Consider the following 18,436-nt stretch of genomic DNA (forward strand, 5'->3'; position numbering starts at 1 on the left):
GCAGCAGCCACACAATTCAATGACACAACTGCTAGGTGTTTAGGAACAGACATAGCCTGGGAAGGTGCCATGGGACATATAATGGGATCAGACCTAGTTTGTGTCTTGCATGGGCAGTACTTTCCCCTTTGTGCTTTGGAGAAAGAAGTAGGGAGGAAGGCAGTTTTTTCCTCCTGGTAGAGCTGATCATGTGTAGACATTCAGTGTAGACATTGGGAGAATGTAGTGAGCACAGTAACTTCATGTACTTCATGTAGAAAAGGGCTAGGCTCTTCCCAGATGGGCGGGCTCTTCCCAGATGGGCGGGCTCTTCCTAGATGATCTTCCCGGATGGGGAAGGCTCTTCCCAGATGGGCCAGGCTCTTCCTAGATGATCTTCCCGGATGGGGAAGGCTCTTCCCAGATCAAACTGCAGTCCTTTCTTGATGCTTGTTTCTTGTCTTCCTGCCCCTCTCTTCTACGGTTTTATTATTGGCTTTCTCATCAAATCCTTGCAAACAATGTAGTGTTACACAACTGAAAGTACACTGCTTTTCTTTTCCGAACTATTTTATTTTGAACCCTAGAGAGTAAAGGCTGAAGACCCCGCAGAAGGCATTTAGGTGTGGAAAGCCAGAGCTGAGATGGGAAGGCTGATGTTGATTTTCTAGGAGCAAGTTCCATGATCCAGCTCCTCCATCATTTCCATTTCTGCTGCTTTTCTGTCTCTGACTCACAGTGAAGCCTTTCCTGAGAAGTCATGGGTTAGGCAGCCATTGATAAGATGCCAGTGAATGTTCACAATCTGCAACTTTGTTCCACTCCCCAAAACTTGTGGCATTGTGAAGGAAGAAAACCCTAGAGCAGATGGCAATGCTACAATCATAAACCTTGTACACAACTCAAAATACAAAACAGTCAGTGATTGATACTTTATTTTGTAACTTTTTTTTTATTCATTTCAGCAAATACAACTTTATAAAGGTTTTCCTGAGGTTGCTCATTACTTCCCACTTCCACAGTCTCCTCTCCACCTCATTCTTTCCCCATAAACTTTTCACTCGTGAGCGTTTCAGACTCCAGGCTCCCAAGGTTGGAGAGAAAGAGACCGATTGCCTACTTACTATTGTGTAATTGTTGTGAGAGTCTCAGTCATTAAAGGATCAGTGAAATCAGAAGTATTCACTTTCGAATGGCATCCATGCCAAACCACTGGGAAAGTGTGTCAGTAAAACTAGCTGAGCAGGCTTCCTTCCTCAGGATGCCTATGCTGGGACCACTGGGAAATGGTCCTGGGTGGAGTCAGAGTCTAACACATTAACACTCTTGCCTTCCAGTAAATGAATATAAATGAAATTAATTTGAATGGCAAATCTGCAGCTTAACCTTGAGCTCCCATGTTCCCCTTTAAAGTGTCATTACTGTAATATATTCAGGTACACACACGCACAAAGAGTTTGCGCCTTGATGAGAACTCACTCATTGTGAAATTTTTTTATTGCTACCAAACATGGATTTCTTAGATTGTGTTTATGTTACTCTTGATAATAAATACTCTTAACCTTTAGGGCTTTTATGTTCCTCCTTGAGGAAGTTTTAAAACACAGATTTAAGCATTCACACTAGGGAGAGCATCTGCATATGCATGCTAAATTTCAGGAAGACAGACACTATGGTTAAAGACACTAGGGATTTTAAGTGTTGGCTGTTCCCATTCTTCCTGCCCTGTGGCAGTGTCCCTTCCTTTTATGTTGCGTATTATCCTGAATGGCTCCTGTCACCTGCTCCGCCTGTAGCAAGAGTTCATTGTATCAGAGCAGAAGTCTATTAATGTAGTCCCACCCACCTCAGTGCTTCTAGGGTTGCTAATGCAAACTAGCATCCTCAGGGATACATAATATTTACTGTGCTTGCCAGAATATCATTACTAACAGTTCATATCTGGTTTTGAGTGCTATGTGGTTATGTTTCTAAAGTACTCATCACACTATGCATAGTTCACGACAGGCACCCTTTGGCAAATGGCCTTTTTAAAGATGATATTTTTAAAATGAAGTATCACTCATTTAAAAAGTAAATCTGCATGATTTCTTCCAGGTTTTTTGGTCTGAAATGTTGCCTCAGTTTTTCCTCACATACTAAGGAGAGAAGAGAAGTCAATGATGGTAGCAAGATTAAATCTCCCTGCGGCAGCTCCTAATGTGGGCTGCTTAGCTACAATGTGCTGCCTTGATGGCTCCATTTTTCTTATTCTAATATGATTTCTTTCCCTAATATTTTCTTAGGTGCAGAGAGAGCTGGCGGCTGTTATTGCTTTGAAAGCAAGAAAGTCTGGTGAGTAATCTCTCATGGGCTGGAGGGAGATTGTAGCCCTTTGGGGGTATTTCATACATCAGTGCCGGTGTGCACTGAGGGTACTTCAGGATGCTTGCAATAGAATGCAGAAAAACATCACCATATCTTGAAGCATTTATATTACAGTCTATTTAGCATACAGTGTTATGGATAACACTTCAAAGTAAAATTTCACCCCTCTCCCCTAATTTATTTCTAATTTTGATAAAAAATAAATAAAAATATTAATAGTCTAGTGAAAGTAGGAAAGAGATCAAAGCTGATGATTAAAGTAATTAAATTCCTTTACATCATGCAATGTAATGACAGAGGACAATGAATGCTATAATGCTTTCATGCCTTTGAGATAGGGTCTGACTACATAGCCTGGGGTACCCTGGAACACTCTCTGTAGACCAGGCTGGCCTCAGAATCACAGAGATCTGCATGCTTATTGGTGGACTTAAGACATTTTTTAATTCAAAATAATTTCTCTAAAAACCATTTATTCAAAGACATTCCATAGCAAACATTTTTCCATAGAACTGATAACATAGATATAGCCTTATATTTGTAAGACATAATCTGTGGAAATAATATGTGGAGAGCGAAAGGAGGCTTCCAAGTATACTTTGGAGGAAAACAGAAAACATTTTTGGCGAAAATACTAAATGAAATGGAGGCTCAGTGGTGTGGGAAAAAGCTTGCTTAGGGAGGGGAGATATCAGAAGTGCATCTTATGCTCACCCCCATGTTCGGAGGGAGGAGATCAGTGCTGAATAGAGATCAGCAACAGCGTGGCTTGGATGTGTGCACTGGAAGACAACATTTTAGCCAGAAAGATGGCGACAAAATGAGGATAAACTTGAAGAAAAACAGAGAGGAAATGTGTTAGCATGAACTGAGTGCCTGCGTGTTTCTGTTTCCAGATACTCTTAAGCTTTGCTTACTCCTCGGTTATTTTTTGCATCAAGCACATATTAGTATGTGTGCATTCATTATATGCATGCAATGTTGATGGCTTTGCTGATTAAAGACACAGAGACCAAGTGTTATGAAGGCGTTAGAGGGAAGGCTGCAAGTAGGATCTCAAGGCTGGGTATAAGCAGAGCTTGTTGGGATCTCAAGGCTGGGTATAAGCAGAGCTTGTTGGGATCTCAAGGCTGGGTATAAGCAGAGCTTGTTGGGGTCTCAAGGCTGGGTATAAGCAGAGCTTGTTGGGGTCTCAAGGCTGGGTATAAGCAGAGCTTGTTGGGGTCTCAAGGCTGGGTATAAGCAGAGCTTGTTGGGGGGCAGCTTGAGACAGCAGATAATGTGCAAAGGAGGAAGGAAGCCTAGCTAGAGAAGACACATTTTAAGGATTCTAAGAGGAATCTAGAGAAATCTAAGGGGACTGCTGTTGATCTTGATCCTTGAAGTCTGTGCGAGTTGCCGTAGCTTCATCTTTTAGTATAGAATTTTACCCTTAAGGTGTCAAAGTAAGTTCGGAAAGGTAAACATAGAGTGACCATTGCTAGAGAAAGAGGCAGAAAGAAAGCAAGGAGGATGTTGAGCTTGTGAGCTGACGTGTGCATGTTGTGTTTGAAGGACAGCAAAGACACAGGAGGGGCTGGAGGTGAGTGAGCACAGTGGAGAGACAGATGTGTGGATTGTGGGCTAAGAAATGGCTGCTTTGTGGTGGGGGGCATTAAGTAAAACCTGCCCATGCATGTAGGAAAGACTTGAATGAAGTAAAGTATGCCTCACCTTAGGAAGTTAGACTGCCTTCTTACCGTGATCTACACAACTTGGAAGCTTTTCAGATGCAGATGTGATCTCACACACACACAGGAAGGATGGGAACATACATTCATAGCTTTTCAGGAAAGTAGGGTTTCTTCATTGTTGTTTTTGGTTTGTTTGTTTGTTTGTTTGTTTGTTAAGACACAGTCTTACTATATAGTTCTCACTGACCTGGAACTCTTTATGTAGACCAGGTTGATCTTAGTCTCACAGAGATCCACTTGCCTCTGCTGCCCAAATGCAAGGATTAAAACCATAGCATCTGGTTAGGAGGACAGCTTTTCAGAGTATTCTAATATCCCCAAGTCCTTGTTCCTGTCGCCCCAGTCAGGTCTAGTCACAGGATGTCAGCAAGGATGCCCTCGAAGATTAAGGGACTTCTTAATGCGTTGATCACTTTCTCTCGTTTGTGAAATGTCTCATGTACCCTAAGCTGGTCTTGAAATCATGACCAAATCCAGGGCTTCATGTTTTCTAGGCAAGCTCTCTATCATTTGAACTAGATATTCAGTAAGTCTGCATCTATGTTGCTTCTATTAGTGGTAAGAAAATACAGACATCTGCTGGGAACATGGTTTAGTTGGTAAAGTGCTTACCTTGCAACATGGACCTAAGTTCATGGTAGCACAGCTGCATAAAAGCTAGGCTTGGTAGCTTGTGCCTGTGATCCCAGGGTTGGGGAGGCAGAGACAGAGAACCCTGTTTAGTGACTGTTGTCCTAGCAGAGTCATTGAGCTCCAGGTTTAGCAAGAGACTCTGTCTTAATAAATGAGGTGGAAAGCAGTTGAAGAAGACAACAGATGTAAACCTCTAGCCTATACATGTATACATATGCATACATGTGTACACACACCCACATGAAGAAGACACCAGATGTAGCCTATACATGTATACATATGCATACATGTGTATACACACTCACATGAAGAAGACACCAGATGTAGACCTCTAGCCTATATATGTATACATATGCATACATGTGTACACACACCCACATGAAGAAGACACCAGATGTAGCCTATACATATATACATATGCATACACGTAATCACACACCCACATGAGCATATTAATCATACACACTTGCGCACACACACACCCAGAAGAAGGAATGAAAAGGCCAAAGCAATTCTTAAGATCTTGTCATTGGTCTATGTAGTAAAATATTCAGTGAAATGGGTACGATGGTATATATTACTTTTCTCTTTCATAATAAAAATAGATTGTTTTTATTTTTCTTACTATTAGAGTGTGGTCATTGGAAAAATGTTATTCTACTTTTATATTTGAAAAACTGAAAACTGTCATATCATCTCACTAACATCGACATTAATCTTTTTGTTATATATATTTCTAGATATTCTTCTATTAACTTGTCAATATTACTACGGATTTATGTATAGATTTTGAGTTAATTATAAATTCAAACACATTTGCAATAAATGATAGACAGATTCCAAGAACCCTTTATAAATATTTCTAATTTATTCTTTGAGAATTTCATATGTGTATATGTGTGCTCTAATCAAATCCAGCCCCATCTCTCCTCTCCAGCTAATTCTAGATCCCCCATCTTATATTATGTTCTCTTTTGAATTTTAAACCACTTAGTCTGTTTGATGCTATTGCTGTGTGCATGTTTGTATGGAGTGTGGGCAGCCTATTTGGGCCTGAATCCCCGAAGAACTCTGATGTCCCCTCACTAAGTACCAAGTATTCTTTACACTCGCTCCCTAACAGCAATTCATGCAATGCTGCGGTGCAGAACCACAGCCAGGCCAACACTGACATGACATCTCCATCTTCACAAGGCTCCTCATGATCCACCATCCTAACTTTCTGAATTTTCACCTATAATTTGTGGGTATCAGTAACTGTTCTCCACTTCTCTTTTTCTCTCTTTCTTTTTAAAATTTCTTCCCCTTTTTAAATTTACTTTACATCCTGATTGAAGGCCCCTCCCTTTCAGTCTCCCCCATACAGCCCCTTACCCGCTCCCTTTTTCCTCTGAGAAGAGGAAATCCCCCCCACCCCCTCCCAGGTACCAACCCACCCTTGTACCTCAAGTCACTGCAGGACTAGGCACATCCACTCCTATCAAGACCAGACAAGGTTGCTCAGTTAGGGAACAAGATCCATAGGCAGGCAGCAGAGTCAGGGACAGTGTCTACTCTAGTTGTTGGGTGGACCCACATGAAGACCAAGCTGCACTTCTGCTACATATGGGAGTGGAGACCCAGGTCCAGTCCATGTTCGATCTTTGGATGCTAGTTCGGTCCCTGAGAGCTCCAAGAGTTCAGGTTAGTTGACTTTGTAGGTCTTCCTGTAGGAAGTCCCTGTCCCATCTGGGTTCCCCCAACTCTTCCTCAAGACTACCTGAGCTTAGTCCAATGTTTGCCTGTGGGTCTCTGTATCTGTTTCCATCAGCTGCAAGGTGGAGCCTCTCAGAGGACAGTTATTGCTAGACTCCTGTCTGTAAGCATAGCAGTGTCATTAATACTGTCAGGGATTGGTTCTTGCCCATGGGATGGGTCTCAAGTTGGGCCAGTCTATATTTGTCATGTCAAAAACACTGTATAAATGAAATTGGAGTATTAATCTTTGGGAATTGCCTTTTCACTGGCATGACTCTCTGGAGGTTTCTTCTAGTTGAATGCCAGTGTTTTCTTCCCTTTTATTGATGACTAATATCCTACAGTCTCAGTATACCACAGCATTTTAATAATTCAACCATTGACTTCCATGTTTTTTTATATATCCTGGCTATTAATCCTTTATTATTATGTGGTAAAAATACTTTCTTGAAGTCCACCATTCATCTTTTCATCCTCTCAGAGAGAAAGTGTTTAATTTTGATAAAGTTCAATTTATTAAGCTGGGTGTAGTGTACATGTCTATAATCCAAGCTCATAGGAGGCTGAGGCCAGAGAGTCACCAGCTTGAGGCCAGTCTGGGCTGTTCAAGGAAACCTTGCTTTAGGAAACTCCCCAAGAGGCCTATGGGTTTGCTATAGCCACTCTCCCAGGGACAGAGTATGGGTTAGCTTCAGCCTTCTGATGGGCAGTCCATTCTCTGGTACTCAACCCTGTCATGCTGGCAGTATTAAGTGTACTCCATGGGTTTAAAAAGAATTCAGAAACCTGGAATGAAAAAGGGATTGGGGGGGGGGGGTGAGGTAGCCTTGAGGATCTGGGGGAGGGGGAGTGGGGGTGGATTTGATAGAAACACATTATATATGTATTAAATTGTTACATAATAAATAAAACTCTACTCCACAAAAAAATGGAGTAGAAGGAGAGGAGGAAGAAAGGGAAATAAAAAATAGAAGGAAAAAGAATATAATGTACTTTTCTATTCTGGGTCAATTTTTGAGTAAATCTATAAACACTTTGCTTAGGATTCAATCCTAAAGTGTGTGTGTGTGTGTGTGCTGTTTCCTAAAGATTTTACAATTGTATGTTTGCCTTTACATCTTTGTTCTACTCTGAGGTGATTTGGTTTAATGTATGAGACTTTTGCTACAGTTTTTTTTGTTGCTTTGTTTTGTTTTTGTTTCATTTTGTACCTGTGAAACTGTTGTAACATTTGTTGGAACTGTAGTTGATAACTTTTGTACCTTTGTACAAAAAGAAATTCCTTTATGCGCATTTGTGTGTGTATATATTTCTACTTTTTCTGCTCCATTGAGCAAATTGTCATAGCTATACACAATCCATTTTTACAGGATATTTATGGCAATAATGGAGCCTTGGATGATCGTTTTGACTAGCTGCACATAGTGTGCAAATTGTGCAAGCCATTGTTGCTTTGCATGGGCTGTTGCTTTTGAGATGGCGTCTTATTATCCTAGGCTGGTTTCAAACTCGCTGCAGCCAAGGATGACCTTAGCTTGGGATTCTCTTTCTCTATTTTCTGAGTACTAGGATTACAGGAGTACAGTACGAGGGTTACAGGTGTGCAGCTCTGCTTTTATGGATGGTTGGGCTCAAACCCTTAGTATTGTGTGTTCTAGAAGAGCTTTATAGTAACTGAGCTATGTTCCTAGACCTACATTTGAGTAATCACATCCTGCCCTGGGCATAAATAATAGTTAAAAAGCTGAAAGCATGTATTCTTCAACAGTTTTTTTTAAAATCCCTGTCCATTATATTCTTAAAGTGACTAAAATTAGACTAGCCAGGTCAATGAGTGTGGGTAGTTTAACAGTTTGGTCTTTCTTACGTATGGCAGAAAGCCACTGAAGCTTATTTCTGTATGCGGTGTGAGGTGGAGGTTTAGTTGTGTACATGCACACACATGCAGACACACACACAGACACACAGAGATTTAAGTATGAAGCAAGCTTTATAGTAAGACGCAGTGAGTACGCACTTTCCTTATTCTTGAAACATTTCTAATTTGTCAGGTTTCATTAAGACCTCTGTAGGCATTCTAACACGTGAGAGCTGTTTGGACTGAAGATACAGCTCAGTGACAGAGCAGCTGCTTAACGTGCACAATGTTCTGGGTTTGATCCAAAGCACTGAAGAAGGAAAAAAAAAAAAAAAAGAGTCCTTTGTGCTAAGCCTGCTCATTTCCTCCTCTGGCCTCATAACCACTGCACCACCCCCTTTGTAAGTCTGCAGTTCTGCCTTCTCCTATGGGTGGGATTACCCAGGCTGTGGTTATTCTTCATTGGATTGTTCAGCCCAACAGTATGCATTCAGATTTGATGCTGTGTAGTCTGGATTAGCACTGTGTGTTCATTTACCTGCTAAAAAAATACCAGTTACTTTCAAGCTGTACAAGTTGTGAGTGCTGCTGCCCAAACACCTCTGCAGGGTTTTTTTTTTTAATAAAAGATTTATTTTATTTATTCTATGCATATGAGTACACTATACCTGTATTGATTGATGTGGGCCATCATGTGGTTGCTGGGAATGAAGGTTGATCGCTACGGTTTACTCCGGCCTAAAGATTTATTTATTATTCTATCTAAGTACACTGTAGCTATCTTCATACATACTAGAAGAGGGCCTCAGATCTCATTACAGATAGTTGTGAGCCATCATGTGGTTGCTGGGATTTGAACTGAGCCATCTCTCTAGCCCCCCTCTGCAGGTTTTGTGTTCAGGTTTTCTACTCCTTTTAGTTGAACACTGAAGGATGTGTTTGCTGGGTCCCATACCAGATCTTTTCTAGTGCCTGCACCCATGGTGAGAGTATACATTGCCTCAGTCTTTAGCCAGCTTCATGGAACCTTCCAATGCTGTGTGTTTGCTCTCCCATCTCTCTGCTTTTCCTCCTACAGTTGCTGTCATTTGCAATTCTCTAGCACCTCCCAGTGATGAGCATCTCTTCTTGTGCTGGTTGCCACCTGTGTAACTTTCTCAGCGTGATGCCCAGTCAGCTGTTATGCCTGTCTCCTAATTGGCTTGTTCCTTTCTTTGCAGTTGAACTTGAAGCATTCTCCCAGTCTGTGGCTTGATTTTCAATCTCTTGATGGTGTTTTGTATTTTAATGTAGTCCTCTCTGCCAGTTATTTCTCTCATGGATCATCCTTCAATGCTGTGTCTAAAAAATTACTGCCAAGCCAAAGTCATTTAGATCTTGTCAGTGTCACTGACTGGCAGTTTTATAGGTTTTGTGATTTCTCTTTAGGGCTGTGGTCCATTTTGAGTTTGTTGTTTGTGATGCACATGAATAAGGCCTAGATTTACCTGGTCTTAGTGCTCTTTGTTAAGAAGACTATCTTTGCTTCGCTATCTTTTTCCAAGGTTCTTGTCCATATTTATGTGGTCTTTTTTAGATTCCATTCTGCCCCATTGATCTGGGAGTCTGTTATTCCATTCAGTACCTTACTGTGTTGATTACTGTAGCTCTGTATGTGTTTTGAGACCAGAAAGTGTCAGCCCTCCAACTTTGTTCTTTCCTTCAATATTGATTATATTGCTTCTTCTTGGTCTATCCATGTGAAATTTAAAACCAGTTGATCAACTTTCATATTGTTTATCTCTTCTGTTGGACGTGTTTTTTTTTTTTTTTATATGAGAATTCTATGTCTTCCCCCAAGTATTGAACTGAAATGAATTCCAACTACATTTGATAAAAGAATCTGATGTGTCAATAATGGCTGTTTGTCTCTACGGTAGCAACCCTTGCTGCTCTTCTCTTCATATCGTAATTCACAAGTTACGGCTCAGTAACTCGAAGGCGGATAACATTCATGAGATTTGAACAGTGGTACTTTCATTTTGTCCCTGGCTTTAATTAAATATGCAGTTTTCTGATTAGAGAACTAGTATGAATAAAAAAGATTGTTTTGGTGGTAAATAAAGATAATTCTGTTATACTCCCCTCAACCCTTCCCAATTTGGGAATCAATCAGGGCTAAAAATAACTAAAAAGTTGTGCTGTTATACTCAAGACTCCCATCGTCTGACTTGACTCCAAGAGTGGATAGCAAGTAGGAATTATAAGGCACTAAGAACCGAACTCCCCAGGGTTGTGCTCATTCATGCTTTACTTGCTTATAGCCAGGCACCCTGTCTATGCAGATGCATAGCTAGGGATGCAGCAGAGTGAGCAAGAACGGGGACCCATTGTCCCTTTCTGTTTTTAAACCATTGCCTATATTTCATAAATATAATACCATTGTCGAATCATGACCATCTGATGCAGGCAAAGTTATTATTGTGAAGTTAAGAAGTGCTAAGACACAAGGCCACTACCATGGCCTAAATTAGAGCTGCAGTTGCAGAGAGGTCCTTCCAATGTGAGTTACATTTGATTTTTTTTTTTTAAGGAAAAAGAAAGAAAGCTGGCATGCATCTAGTTAAAAAAGAACATGAAAGTGAAACTTGGCACATCTGGGGCTGGACAGCAATAAATGATTACCCTAGTAGCTCTTGTCTTGCAGTAAAACTACTACTAATTAGGGTTCAGGTGGCCATGTCAGGTTTACGTTCAATTGCAAAAGGTTTTTAAAATGAGCATTAGTAGGAAGAAGAAAAGTTTTACTTGCATCTGACCATACAAACAGAAATGGAAGTAACTGCCAGTCAATATAGATTCCATAAATGACCCAAGGCTGCCGTTTGTAAGGAATCTATTCTAGTCTTCCGAGAGGCTGCTAGGATCTGCCTTTAAGTGGTTTTCCCCTCTTAGCTTATTAAGATAGTAAGATACTGTAAGCCTCATACAATTTACAAAATTAACAGATTTTCTTCAGCTCTTTCTCTTCCTTGGATTAGTTGTTCTAGTGCTAACATTAGTTGGTTAGTGTCTTAAGGAAATATATTTTTCCCCATTTTTTTTAGGGTTTCCCCATGGCCAGGGCTGGTTTGTGCTTGTCTTTATTCGTGTGGCTTGGTAGGCTTCTGTTTGTGGAGAAGCAGATAGGTTACATTAGTAAGTCTCCTTGGCAGAGTTTAACTGTCATTCTGTCTGCCTAACCCACAGTTAATGAAGTGGTTTTTGAAGTTAAATGTCTGGGATCTTACAGTTTAGAAGGGAAATGAGCTCTGGGTCTTCTTTGGCCATCAGGTGTGCTCCTGACAGCGATCACCTGAGTGATTCCACTTTGCATTCTGCAGGACCAGGGTAGACTGTGCTCCTTCCAGCTCAACTATTTAATGTAACAATATCTTCGCTCTTTACCTTGTCACAACCTTAGGACTACCTTATTCGAGATATTTTAAAGGCACATATGATGGAGAAACAAACTGAAAACCAAAAAGAGAATTGAATGACTCCAAGGTTCTGTGGAGTTTAAAAATCTGAGCAGGAGGAGAGGTCAAACTTGAATACTGCCCCTGCAGGAGTGTGGGGGATGGGTCTTGTTGGAAGCCTGATGGCCCTATAAGGAACAGGCAGAAAGTGACAGGGGAGGGGAGGGGGGAGAACTCTGGGAAGGCAGGTCAGAGCATGCTCCACACAACAGACCATAGAGTGAGAGGCTGCTGGGCTGGTCAGTCAGAGCATTGGGCATTGAGTACACACTGCAGGTAGGGCAGTTGTTACTGAGGAGGGCCAGGGAGTCCCCTGGCTAGACAGCGGGCAGGTGGCATGCATCGCTAAGTTTTCCCAGCCTGAGCTTCAACAAGTCAGGAAACTCCTACCCTTTCCTAGAAAGTGTCAGTATTATGAAAATAAAGCTGAGATTTGTAAAAAAGATATCAGCTAAACACTATTCCTGGGACTAGACAAGACTAAAGTGAAATACAGTTGTAAGCTGGACAAGTCATAGACCGTCCAGTGAGGATGCAGATTACAGTGTTATTATCTCTTTGTATCATAATATAAAGGTATATAAAGTAGTTTAGTTCATTTCACTTAGCTTTAGCCTTTAGAACATAATACTTCTTAATGATCCAGAAAAAAGAGAGGGAAGCCAGTGCTTTGCATTATTAAATTGTTTTTTCTAGACTTACTTTTTTAAAAAAATCATTTTTGAACCCTATGTTTAAAGACTATCTTCCACCATCTTCGAGTCCTACGCTTTAAGAATTTCAATAAGTGCTTATAAAATAAGCATTTCTGATCCAGCATGGTTCTGAAGACCTGGTGGCTATTTCTGGCCATGCAGTTGACCTGATGAGCAGCGGGCTGGGCAGTATGGGTGGATTTAATCACGCTGGCAGTCCCTGTGGATGTTCAGCTTTGCGGGCCTACTGGTAGCTGCAATCACTGGTCACCAGCAACACATTTTAGGAAAATTTAATCACTTATTCCTCCCCCTTACAGGTGTATGTAAGATTGGGAAAGTTGTATGCTGGTTCAGGATGCTTCTGTGAGGTCTGAGGTGGTAGAAATGTCGTACTCTGCTGTTGAGACTACAGAACAAGGAAAAGAGATCTGGGTTCTTTTGTTGACAATATCCTCTTTTAATAAAGAATTGTATTTGATCTTATATTTAGAAGGCTGTGTGACAAATTGGACTGAAGAGTCTATCTTAATAAATCAAGAAGTAACACAAAAGTTTTACCAACTGCTGTAGTTATTAGCCTAATTTCTTGTATCTTTCTGATCCTATATACTAACATTTGAAAAATGCTTTTAAGACAAAAAGTGCTGGGTGGTGGTGGCACACACCTTAGATCCCAGCCTTCAGGAGGCAGTGGCAGGCAGATCTCTGAGTTTGAGGCCAGCCTGCTCTATGTAGTGAGTTTTTAGGACAGCCAGAGCTATGCAGAGAAACTCTGTCTCCAAAAAAACTAAGCAAAACAAACAAACCCAAACAAGAAAGACAAAAATGTATCTTGATGTTCTCTTGAATAGCCACTTCCTCTCTTAGTGATCTAATGAAGAATAAATGTTGAGTGGCAGTGTAACCAGGGAGGGGGCAAAGACATAGCTTTGCACTCTACCCTCAGCGTCCTGAAGTCTTCCTTTCATCCTTTAGAGACCTCAACTTAGGCCCAGCAGGGATTTGTAGCTTTGATGAATTAAGAATTCCAGAAGTGTCTAGTATGAAGCAGAATTGAGATTTTGCTAAAGATATCACAGTAGAAAGGGGCTCCTGAAAACAATAGGAGCACACGCAAGAGTGTGGTGTGGGCTCTCAAAGAGCTTACGTTTCAAGTGTCCCACCGGTAACTGTGTGCAAGACTTTGGAAGCATTCTGGGATGTCTTTGCTCAACAAGTATTTTGGGACCTTCCCCTACATACGCTCCCTATTTTGGTGAGTGAGATACAGAAGTGCCTTGACTGAAATTGCTGTCTGCTGAGATCAAACTGGAGCCACCAGACTGCTCCAGACATTTAGGGCGTGCTCTCGCTCTTGAGGGGAATCTCAGAGGGATTCCTAGAAAATTATAAGTTTGCAGCTGAGGAAGGAGAAAGGTTTTAAGCAATTTTTAATTTTGTTGAAAATTTTCTTGCTGGGGGGGCTTCATCTCCAAGGTCTCCTTTTCTGCCTCATGTTTCCATAATCTCCTCTTCATTTCATCCTGTTTCAAGTATATAATGTCTGTTCTAAGTATTCACATTGTTATGTGTTCCTTAGTGATATCTCAACCACTTGAATCTTCCTAAGACTCCCACAGCTCTTCTGAAGGATGCTCCTGTGTCCTCTCAGGGTTGGCTTTTTTACATGGCTTGATTCTTCCTTCTCTTCCCTCCCCCTCCCCCTACCTCTCCCCCTCCCCCTTCCCCTCCCCTTTCCCTCCCCCTTCCCTTCCCCTTCCTCTTTTTCCTTCCCCTCCCTTCCCTTCCCCTCACTTTCCTTCTCCTCCCTTTTCCCTTCCTCCTTCTTTTTCTTTCCCCTCTTCCCCCTCCCCTCCTTTCCCCTTCATCCTGCTCCCCCTCCCCTCCCCTCTCCTTCCCTTCCCTTCACTACTGTCTGAATGTTGTGCTTGCCAGAGTCCATCAGCTTGACCTGAGAGTGGACAGGGCTTTCCTAATTGCCTTGTAACACCACTGAGCATTTTTTTGTTTTAATGAGTGGTTTTTGTCAACCAAGAGGATCTTTGGTGGTATGCATTTTCTCCCAAGATAGATGATACAACATTCCTGTCTCCTTGATTGTCGAATAACCTAGGATGGTCTCTGTAGAAGAATTTTGCCTAGCACCATGCTAATTGTAGGCACATATACTTTCCTTCTCATCTGCCTAACTCTTTCTAACATTTCCAGACATGGTTCTTGTGTTCCTGGAGAGTCACTAGTATATTCATTCCCATCCTTGCCAGGACTGGGGCAGTGAACAGTTCAGTGGTCCACAGAGTGTCTTTCCTTTCTTACTGACATGAAGTCATACTAAGAGTCTTGAAGCAGCAATTCTCAAAGCAGTATAAAGTTGAAGGGTACTGGAAAGTGTAAGACTCTTACAAATAAGAGCACAATAGCACTGATCAAGCCTAGCAATAATTGGAAATGCGTGCAGCAGACACTTTGTACATTTTTTAAGCCTCCCAGTGGGATACAAAGAAAATTGCCTTTTTAAAAAAAATCCCATGACACTGTCTTTTGTAATTAGAGCTATTAAGTTGAAATGATAAATAACCGTCGATGTCTTACTATAAAAGAAAATAACCCTCTGCACTGATCTCTTTTGAATAGCAGGAGACTTGATGGCATTGAGTATTGGAAGTCAGACTCCTTTAACCTGAGGATTCTTTAGAATTAAGCAAATTACAAAGCAAACCAAGATGGCTTTTTTTTTTTCTTTTCATTGTTCAATGTGGTCATTTCCACTAAGAGTAAATGAAACTTATTTGGCAAGGAAGTTAATAAATAACCATAATAGTATGTGCTCCAGATGGTGGGTGTTTGGAAGCCTGCTAAAAGCAAACCAAACCAATAACAACAAAACAATAAACAGGAAGAAAGAAAGAAAGAAAGAAAGAAAGAAAGAAAGAAAGAAAGAAAGAAAGAAAGAAAGAAAGAAGAAAAGAAAAAGAGAGAGAGAGAGAGAGAAAGAAAAGCCAAGCACTCCAGAGCACCTCTGTGATGATATGTAACATTTACAGTGCCCAACAAAGGTAATTAAATTACTTGAAATGTGGGCTCATTCTTCTTGTAGAGAATTGGATACTGGAAGACAGAGACTGTCATTGGTGGCCCCTCTTCCCAGAATGTGGGGACCATTAGAAAAGTTCTTTTTTGGTTTGTGGTTCTGGTTAGAACAACGTTGCTATTGCACATGTTTTATGCGCGTAGGTCAAACCTGACCAACAGTTTCTTGGTGTGTGAGCAGAGAGGTGAGTATGAAGTTAGAGTGAGGCAGTCAGGGAGAGTCAAGCTTTCTAGCTAAAACCTGAGACATAGTTTCTAGCATTTCAGCTTCTGGGGTCAAGTTCTGCGTAATGTACCAAAAAGATTATAATCAGAGTGCCCTGTACATAAATCTATTATTAGTTATACACTCAAGGTCAAACAAAAGTTAATGACCATCTGCACACCAGAGAGCTAAAACTCCCTTCTTATTTCTTCTGTATAATGACTTTTTCATTATACAAAATTTCAAAGCGTAAACACAGAAGTCTCCCTGGTCCCTTTTTTTATTTATTTTTTATTTTTTGGTTAGTGAAACTTCTTGGCAAACCACAACTTTCATAAAAAATTAAGTACCATCACTTTCTAGCTCCCATGTGTAGACAGCTTTTGTTTTTTGTTGAACAACCCTGTTCCCCCTACTGGGTTAGTGACACCAAATCAGAAGCCAGCAATGCAATCAGGGCCACTTTGTTTAATGATTTAGTTTTGCATTTGTTGAGCTAATTAGCTGATTGAAGCAACTAATGGGTGTCTTTAATACACTGTTGACTGGGCAGCCTCTCCTCTATAGCCTGCCAATTCCTTTGTTCTTGGTCCTCTGGGGAACAGGAGCTGCTTCCCTGATGAACACATGATATATGGCACCCAGCACGGGGAGGTGGGGCCCCAGAGGCTATTATGCTAATTGCCAGGTGCCTCAAAGAGGAAGTGCATCCATTTAAATCCCTATATCTAACTCTGGATATCTAAATAGCATTTATATTTGGTGGATCATAGGCCACGATGGGGATGGAGATTGTCCATAATTCACTGTTAGAATTTATAACTTTGTGACTACAGCTTGTTATGCCCCTAAAGTACTGAGGAAAAATAATACACAGATGGTTTAAAATATTAAACATGAAAATCTTTAAGGAACAGTTAGCAGAAAATGATCATATAATTAAAAGGAAAGCTATATTAGCAACTAACATCCTCTCTCTCTGTGTCTCTGGTACTAAAATAGCCCTTAAGATGAATTCCTGCCATGTGCAGTTTTTGTAACGTTATGAAATTCTATGGTCTAATAAAACACACCTCCTACCAAAGTCTCACAGTTTGGGAATGTTGTCAGGAAATCTGAAGGCCACGCTGACTGTTTTACCTATTGTTGTCCAGCATTCTTTTTAATAAAAGGAGTTGGGCTTGGCCTAAGACTACTGTTCCATATTAGCTATCAGGTGCCAGGAAATTCATGTCTCCTAATCATGAATTGCAGTTGACTCCCTGCCTGCAGATAAAGGACTAATAATTGCAGATAATAAAATATCCTCCTCCTACCTTCTTTTCATTTCATTGACATTTTTCATCATTGAAAATCCGAAGGCCTTCTCCCCTCACACACCCTAGGGCACAGTTTCTGCTGTCATTTGTATTGACAAGTAAGAGGCATCATGGGAAATCTCTGTCTTGGACATATGACCCAGCAATTGTCCGGCATTCATCACGTTAAAAGTCTAATTGTATAAGTAGCCATGAAAATGGAGCCGTTCTCGGTGGAGCTGAGCGTATAATGGCAATGAGCGTTCCTTCCCCATGTCAGACATGCTCACGGCGAAGCAAATCTTGCTCTGCGCATTGATTCCTATCATTTGCGTAACACACAAACACTGAACATTTCAGGGTTTCTAAATGAATCATTTTCTTCATAAGTAGCTAAGACATAGTTTGAGCTGTTTCCATTTCTCAAGGGGCTCAGAGAGCACTGCTCTGGTAATGCCTTACAGCGACTGAGATATGTTTGGGGGTGAGGTTGGTGAGAATTTCACCCTGCAGCTCCCAAAGATGTGCTTTTTTTCAGTACAGCTTTTTGACACGTAGCTTTTGTTTGGCTGCGGAAACAGATGGGTAGACACTTGATACGACAGACCTGTCTTTTTCTGAGCGGGTGCTTCCAGCTTCCTCCTTGACTGACGGAAACGGTTTTCTTCCAGCATGGTTGAGTGTCAGTTCCACAGCAATCAACGTCATCACTTGTTAAGAGTGCTGGCCCCTTGGGTCCTGCCTCCTGGCTGTCATTTCACTGTGGGGAGAGGCCCTGGCATCTGAATTTTAACCAGCCTGTGTTTAGCCCTAGGTGATTCCAATTCCAGTCCTTGATAAAATATATGATAAAGCTGGATCTGCAGTCTGAGGAAGTGAGCTGGTGTTCGATGAAGGACATTTGTTCTTGGTTTTATGAATCCACCATGGTCTAGAGCAGAGGTCCACAGCCTGTGGTTCACGGCCCCCTTGACGAATCTCTATCGTTGAAAACATTCACATCATGAAAATAATTGTATGGTTGGGGGTTGACACAACATGAGGAACTGAAACAGGGGTAACTGGTTAGGAGGATTCAGAACCACTGGCTTAGAGAATTCAAAATATACTTTACATGCTGCTACTAATTGATTTATTGGAGAATTTCTTGGCTTTTCAGTGTTTCCCTACCTGAGAAGAAACGTTTCAATGAGAATGATAAACGGAATTGCAAGTTCTTCATGGTACAGGCAATAGAAGTTTTATAAATGAGAATTGTTTCCAGTCTTTGCCTTGTAGGCATAGTCAGGAGTATGTACATACTCTGACCACAGTTCCTAAGTGGAGCTGGTCAGGGAAACT

At 41.2% G+C, this 18,436-nt stretch overlaps 1 protein-coding gene across 3 annotated transcripts in view; it reads left to right on the top strand.

Moving 5' to 3' along the window:
* Positions 1 to 18,436, top strand: part of Rapgef5 (Rap guanine nucleotide exchange factor (GEF) 5) — a 243,212-nt gene that overhangs the window by 94,591 nt on the left and 130,185 nt on the right. For all 3 annotated transcript variants that reach the window (NM_175930.6, NM_001373989.1, XM_030246682.1), the window contains one exon: positions 2,265 to 2,313. In NM_175930.6, coding sequence (NP_787126.3) covers positions 2,265 to 2,313 — 49 coding nt within the window. The remainder of the gene's footprint in view (positions 1 to 2,264; positions 2,314 to 18,436) is intronic.

This window comes from Mus musculus, chromosome 12 (genome assembly GCF_000001635.26).
Source record: "Mus musculus strain C57BL/6J chromosome 12, GRCm38.p6 C57BL/6J".
Classification (NCBI taxonomy): Eukaryota; Metazoa; Chordata; class Mammalia; order Rodentia; family Muridae; genus Mus; species Mus musculus.